The sequence below is a fragment of the Lycium barbarum genome, chromosome 5 (genome assembly GCF_019175385.1).
Source record: "Lycium barbarum isolate Lr01 chromosome 5, ASM1917538v2, whole genome shotgun sequence".
Lineage (NCBI taxonomy): Eukaryota > Viridiplantae > Streptophyta > Magnoliopsida > Solanales > Solanaceae > Lycium > Lycium barbarum.
This window is the reverse complement of record NC_083341.1, coordinates 20,212,108-20,219,710: the sequence shown is the minus strand read 5'-3', so window position 1 is coordinate 20,219,710 and position 7,603 is coordinate 20,212,108. Positions and strand designations below refer to the sequence as shown.

Sequence of the window (7,603 nt, the reverse complement as noted above, 5' to 3'; positions counted from 1 at the left end):
GTTTCCTTTGTTTTACGGACTATCCAATATACCCTGCACGCAGAAAATACCAACAAAAGCCACACAGGGCTAACCAAGCAATATATAAACATATGCGGACCGGCCGCCTCGGCGTATAGGATCGCCCAAACAACATATGCGGACCGGCCGCCTCGGCGTATGGGATCGCCCAAACGACATGTACATACATCCATACAGAAAGACCCTAACCCGCAAACATGTCCACAGACCTCTAAACAGAGCGACAGAATCATATGACGGGACAGGGTCCCGCCGTACCCATGAACGAATATATACAAATGCACTAATAAATATATATACCAAAAGTATAAGCTCCGGAAAGAGAGGAGCACTCCGAATAGCAGAAAGGGTGTCCTAAACAGGTGGATCACCAGGCTGTGCGTCTGTACCTGCGGGCATGAAACGCAGCCCCCGGAGAAGGGGGTCAGTACGAAATATGTACTGAGTATGCAAAGCAGAAGGTACAGAAATAAATCTGAACAATAATCGAATTAGATATATAGAAAGTAATACATATAAAAAAAATATCAAAATGTTTATTTCCAAAGTATAAATTATGCATAGGGCACAGGAAAATGTGGTCGCCCGCCTGTCGATGGCGCCACAACACAGCATAACACCAGAAAGTTTCAAATCTCCGAATCCCCGTCACACATCACAACACAGCATAACGCCATACACAGCATAACACCAAAGTATATCAAAGTGCGCACGACAACAGAACCGGCCCGGGAACCGGCGAAAGATATAACAGAACGCACGAATAGAGTCGTGAGTAGTCATATGCATAAAATCAATATCATAAATTCAAACATAAGCAAAATGATCATATTTGAAAATCGAAATAATAATCTTAACAAATTCTTTCAAACGCTCCCGAATTTCATAAAGGGAAGCCGCGGGACCCACGGACGGAAATTTACCCAAGTCGGGCCCGCTTATGGAAAACATACTCGTTATACGTAATGCAAACTTTTATTAAAATATATTGGAGCAATCCGAGCACTTATGTGAAAGATATGACATTCGGAAATTTCGAAGTTCTTTAAAGTGAAACCTTTTTGCGCAAAGTTCGGAAAGCGATTATTTCAAATACATAAAGGTTCATATTTCATCAAATCATACATAAGAGTGCCAAGGAACATATACGGATCATAACATGCTCGGATTTCGAATTTAGAATTTCCTTAAGGCTTATAATTTAGCCTATACAAACTAAGGCATGCCAAAAGAAAGAAGGTTGCCTTACATACCTCGTACGCACTCCAAGATGGCCAATCTTAAGTAAATATCCAATCTACGCCTCAGGCTCCCCAAGGTCTACAAATATGCCAACGAATACCAAACATCAGCTAAGGGCACTTAAGCCATTCTTCCCAACTAACCATTAAATTCTACAGAAAATTCGGCAACATTTCCCCTGTAAATGCTACCATCCCCGAGAATTCCACTCGGCTATATCATCAACAATAAATCCGAGAATTTAACTCGGCCAAAACATCAACAACCATACCAACAATATCAACAACCATACCAATAACATCAATAATCAATTCAAAACACATTCTAACATTAGTAACCTTCCTTTCAACATAATTCATCAACACTCATTTCAATTACGAATTTTCAAGTCGATATCGGCACTTGCATATTCACTACCAATTCAAGACCATTCAAGTGCAATTCAAAAGCATTTTGTACCATTCTACAAAATACACAAAAAAAATCCCACCAAAACTATAATTCACCTGAAACCACCAACCTTCGACACAAAATTCACAACACACTTTTCATCTTCCAATTTCATCACTACAACCACAATTTGCATCTTAACAATTCCATTTTCATAATTACATAAAAACCATTTATCCGATTTCCCGCAATTAATTTCGTAGTTCCCATCTAACAATTTAGCTATACCGGGATGAATTTAAATATACTTAGGGGAGAATAAATCTTACCTTATATGCCAAGAAATGATCTTCTTCCGCTTTACTTTCCTTCGAAGAAAGCCCAAATTTAATAACGCGATAAAATAAAAACAACGATATCAAAGCGGTGAACGAAACTCGGATATTGTTCCTGAGAAATAGTAGAATTTGCTTCCTAAAAATAATAATTATGTTGCTACTATCATGAACTGCTCGTTGATGTAGCTAAGAGGAAATGACTGTTTGTTGCAAAAATATGCCTTTAGATAGCATTATACAGTGAGACAAGTAAAATGGCTAATTGCCTTTACACGTGCCAAACATATGGAATCCCCTTAATATTCATCTTGTCTACAACCTTACGTGTCCTTGAGTGTGGACATATTGTTGTCCATTTGTGAACCGAACATGTGGAGTATGTCCACATTAATGATTATTCAATAAACCCAATTAATTGTTTTACTTCCACTACAATTCTAACATTTGGTCAATCACACACATAATTAATTTTTTGATCTCAGTTCACTTAAATAATAATCATTTTTAACACACTTCACATACTCATGTGGTATAATCCTAGTCCATAGCCTCTTTATATCTAAACAAATATTATTCTCAACCACCGTCGTCATACTTGTTAAGGCCTAAATTATATCGGGACTTCTTTCTTTATATACAAGGCCTTTTTGCACAAGATTTTTTTTCAATTCCAATTATATCACTTTTGGTCCTAAATTTTCCTAAGTGTTTAATGTCAACAATTTTCATGCACAACTTATCTCTCAAAATAAAATCAAAGGCCAAAAGTCCCGACTTCAAATCCCGGAATGGTCTTGGCCTTAAATTATCATAGTTAATCCGGGTTGTCCCAATGTATAAAAATACGGGACGTAACATCCTCCCCCCCCTTAAGAACATTCGTCCTCAAATGTTCGATTTAATGTTACGGATATTACTCAAATTCGGGGGAGTTTCTTTTTGAATAGCATATATCAATTTCTTACCAAACAATGTAACGAATTTAAAAATTCAAATCACCTGTAACCACACCTGGTGGCGCCTCCTGGTCCTGTCGGCTGGCCAACGCATATATGCGGTTCGAGGGACCGCTAGAACCTGAAGCACCGCCACGGCCTCGACCGCGACCCGCCTGTACCGGCATACCTCGTCCCGCAGGGCGCATGGCTGAGGGAGTAGAAGATGAACCCGCGGCTGATCCCGTCGGCTGAACTGTACTACCAGAACCACTTGCCATTGGACAATCACGCATCATATGGCCCTGACGGCCGCAAGAAAAACAGGCTCCCGTAGCTCGGTAGCACTCTCCTGGATGAGATCTCCCACAATACGAACACCGAGGCATAGGTGGCCTCGCCTGGCTGGAACCTCGGCTCACCTGTGAACCTGGAACCCTGGAGCTCTGGCCTGCTCCTAAGTATCTGGCACTATCAAATCCCTCTCCGGTAGATTGCGGGGGCGCACTCTGCCCTGGCTGAGAACACTGTCTAACATACTGTTGAGGCTGCCCGCCTTGAGGCTCCCCAGAATACCCAGCGGACCTGGCCCTCTTGGGCGGCCTCCTGTCCCGATCTCTGCTGGAATAATCAGCTCTATGTCGGTCCTCCATACCCAGAGCATAAGCCTGTAGTCGGGCAATATCCATGTCTGTCTGCAATGCCACCGCCATACAGCCATCAATCAAGTAGCGGTCTAACCCCATCACGTATCTGTGCATCCGATCGGCCATATCTGCTACTATGGTAGGTGCGTACCGGGCCAGAGAATCAAACTCCATATTATACTCACGAACACTCCGACCCCTCTGCTGCAGATGTAAAAATCGGTCAACCCGCGCCCGCCGTAACTCTGGGGGCAAAAAGTGGCGGGTAAAAGCAGCCACGAACTCGTCCCAAGTAGCTGGGGAAGCACCCTCACCCCTAGATAGCTCCCAGGACTCATACCAGTGAGCAGCGACATCCCGTAGTCTATGCGAAGCCAACTCAACAGACTCAGTCTCTGAAGCCCTGACCAAATCTAGTGAGCGCCGCATCCCCCGAATAAAGTCATGGGGGTCCTCGTCGGGCTTAGACCCGTAAAACTCTGGAGGGCCACATAATAGAAACTCTCGAACCCTCAGGCTGTCACGCCTATCGTCATCATCATCATCTCTCCGCCCGCGTCTGCGAGCCTGTCCCGCTACCAGAGTGGTCAATAACTGCACAGCCTCTCTCAGTGTCCTGTCCTCCGCCCCTGGCTGAGGAGCTGGAGGCGCGGGAGCTGAAGCCCCTGGAGCTAATGGTGAAGCTGCTCCAGACTCCTCTGACGATGAAGACGTAGCAGAGTCGACTGGCCGGGACGTAATATCACGCATCATCTGAGCAAGGGTCCGAGTACCCTTCTGAGCCCGGCTGGTCTCTCCTACTACGCCCTTTTTCTTCTGGGCGGCCGTCGCCTTTTTCGGAGGCATCACTGAAAGAAAAACAACAACAGATCAAAACAGAATCATCCTAATAGCACAGTTCTATCGCACGATCTAAGATCAGAAGAAAAGACAACATCCTAAATGTCTTGTAGCCTCCTGTTTATAGATGTGGTGCACAACACACCGATAAACAAGACTCTACTAGACACGATCTGTGGACACTCCGAGGACAAACCGCTCTGATACCACTTTTGTCACGACCCAACCCCGTAGGCCGTGACTAGTGCCCGATCTGGGCACCCGAACCCATCTATCAAATATTATCTCAAATTCTATTAACTCATTCTAGTATATGGCGGAAGCCGACAAGGCTTTATTTCAAATTTAGGTAATTTCCAGAAAAATTTCGGCAGAGTTTCCTTTGTTTTACGGACTATCCAATATACCCTGCACGCAGAAAATACCAACAAAAGCCACACAGGGCTAACCAAGCAATATATAAACATATGCGGACCGGCCGCCTCGGCGTATAGGATCGCCCAAACAACATATGCGGACCGGCCGCCTCGGCGTATGGGATCGCCCAAACGACATGTACATACATCCATACAGAAAGACCCTAACCCGCAAACATGTCCACAGACCTCTAAACAGAGCGACAGAATCATATGACGGGACAGGGTCCCGCCGTACCCATGAACGAATATATACAAATGCACTAATAAATATATATACCAAAAGTATAAGCTCCGGAAAGAGAGGAGCACTCCGAATAGCAGAAAGGGTGTCCTAAACAGGTGGATCACCAGGCTGTGCGTCTGTACCTGCGGGCATGAAACGCAGCCCCCGGAGAAGGGGGTCAGTACGAAATATGTACTGAGTATGCAAAGCAGAAGGTACAGAAATAAATCTGAACAATAATCGAATTAGATATATAGAAAGTAATACATATAAAAAAAATATCAAAATGTTTATTTCCAAAGTATAAATTATGCATAGGGCACAGGAAAATGTGGTCGCCCGCCTGTCGATGGCGCCACAACACAGCATAACACCAGAAAGTTTCAAATCTCCGAATCCCCGTCACACATCACAACACAGCATAACGCCATACACAGCATAACACCAAAGTATATCAAAGTGCGCACGACAACAGAACCGGCCCGGGAACCGGCGAAAGATATAACAGAACGCACGAATAGAGTCGTGAGTAGTCATATGCATAAAATCAATATCATAAATTCAAACATAAGCAAAATGATCATATTTGAAAATCGAAATAATAATCTTAACAAATTCTTTCAAACGCTCCCGAATTTCATAAAGGGAAGCCGCGGGACCCACGGACGGAAATTTACCCAAGTCGGGCCCGCTTATGGAAAACATACTCGTTATACGTAATGCAAACTTTTATTAAAATATATTGGAGCAATCCGAGCACTTATGTGAAAGATATGACATTCGGAAATTTCGAAGTTCTTTAAAGTGAAACCTTTTTGCGCAAAGTTCGGAAAGCGATTATTTCAAATACATAAAGGTTCATATTTCATCAAATCATACATAAGAGTGCCAAGGAACATATACGGATCATAACATGCTCGGATTTCGAATTTAGAATTTCCTTAAGGCTTATAATTTAGCCTATACAAACTAAGGCATGCCAAAAGAAAGAAGGTTGCCTTACATACCTCGTACGCACTCCAAGATGGCCAATCTTAAGTAAATATCCAATCTACGCCTCAGGCTCCCCAAGGTCTACAAATATGCCAACGAATACCAAACATCAGCTAAGGGCACTTAAGCCATTCTTCCCAACTAACCATTAAATTCTACAGAAAATTCGGCAACATTTCCCCTGTAAATGCTACCATCCCCGAGAATTCCACTCGGCTATATCATCAACAATAAATCCGAGAATTTAACTCGGCCAAAACATCAACAACCATACCAACAATATCAACAACCATACCAATAACATCAATAATCAATTCAAAACACATTCTAACATTAGTAACCTTCCTTTCAACATAATTCATCAACACTCATTTCAATTACGAATTTTCAAGTCGATATCGGCACTTGCATATTCACTACCAATTCAAGACCATTCAAGTGCAATTCAAAAGCATTTTGTACCATTCTACAAAATACACAAAAAAAATCCCACCAAAACTATAATTCACCTGAAACCACCAACCTTCGACACAAAATTCACAACACACTTTTCATCTTCCAATTTCATCACTACAACCACAATTTGCATCTTAACAATTCCATTTTCATAATTACATAAAAACCATTTATCCGATTTCCCGCAATTAATTTCGTAGTTCCCATCTAACAATTTAGCTATACCGGGATGAATTTAAATATACTTAGGGGAGAATAAATCTTACCTTATATGCCAAGAAATGATCTTCTTCCTCTTTACTTTCCTTCGAAGAAAGCCCAAATTTAATAACGCGATAAAATAAAAACAACGATATCAAAGCGGTGAACGAAACTCGGATATTGTTCCTGAGAAATAGTAGAATTTGCTTCCTAAAAATAATAATTATGTTGCTACTATCATGAACTGCTCGTTGATGTAGCTAAGAGGAAATGACTGTTTGTTGCAAAAATATGCCTTTAGATAGCATTATACAGTGAGACAAGTAAAATGGCTAATTGCCTTTACACGTGCCAAACATATGGAATCCCCTTAATATTCATCTTGTCTACAACCTTACGTGTCCTTGAGTGTGGACATATTGTTGTCCATTTGTGAACCGAACATGTGGAGTATGTCCACATTAATGATTATTCAATAAACCCAATTAATTGTTTTACTTCCACTACAATTCTAACATTTGGTCAATCACACACATAATTAATTTTTTGATCTCAGTTCACTTAAATAATAATCATTTTTAACACACTTCACATACTCATGTGGTATAATCCTAGTCCATAGCCTCTTTATATCTAAACAAATATTATTCTCAACCACCGTCGTCATACTTGTTAAGGCCTAAATTATATCGGGACTTCTTTCTTTATATACAAGGCCTTTTTGCACAAGATTTTTTTTCAATTCCAATTATATCACTTTTGGTCCTAAATTTTCCTAAGTGTTTAATGTCAACAATTTTCATGCACAACTTATCTCTCAAAATAAAATCAAAGGCCAAAAGTCCCGACTTCAAATCCCGGAATGGTCTTGGCCTTAAATTATCATAGTTAATCCGGG

The 7,603-nt window shown here is 41.5% G+C and overlaps 1 protein-coding gene across 3 annotated transcripts; it reads right to left on the bottom strand.

Moving 5' to 3' along the window:
* LOC132640669 (uncharacterized) lies at positions 1-7,603 on the bottom strand. 3 transcript variants are annotated; one of them, XM_060357355.1, is made up of 6 exons: positions 6,771-7,603; positions 6,063-6,129; positions 5,110-5,198; positions 2,991-4,421; positions 1,275-1,341; positions 1-410 (listed from the first exon to the last, which is right to left on the bottom strand). In XM_060357355.1, exons 4-5 carry the CDS (start codon positions 4,417-4,419, stop codon positions 1,319-1,321), a joined length of 1,452 nt encoding a protein of 483 aa, XP_060213338.1. In that variant the 5' UTR covers positions 4,420-4,421; positions 5,110-5,198; positions 6,063-6,129; positions 6,771-7,603; the 3' UTR covers positions 1-410; positions 1,275-1,318. The 3 variants fall into 3 exon arrangements, 2 of the variants coding, with proteins under 2 accessions (XP_060213338.1, XP_060213339.1); XM_060357356.1 differs by lacking the exon at positions 1,275-1,341 and having other exon boundaries at positions 3,003-4,421; XR_009582326.1 differs by lacking the exons at positions 2,991-4,421; positions 5,110-5,198; positions 6,063-6,129; positions 6,771-7,603 and adding an exon at positions 1,983-2,571.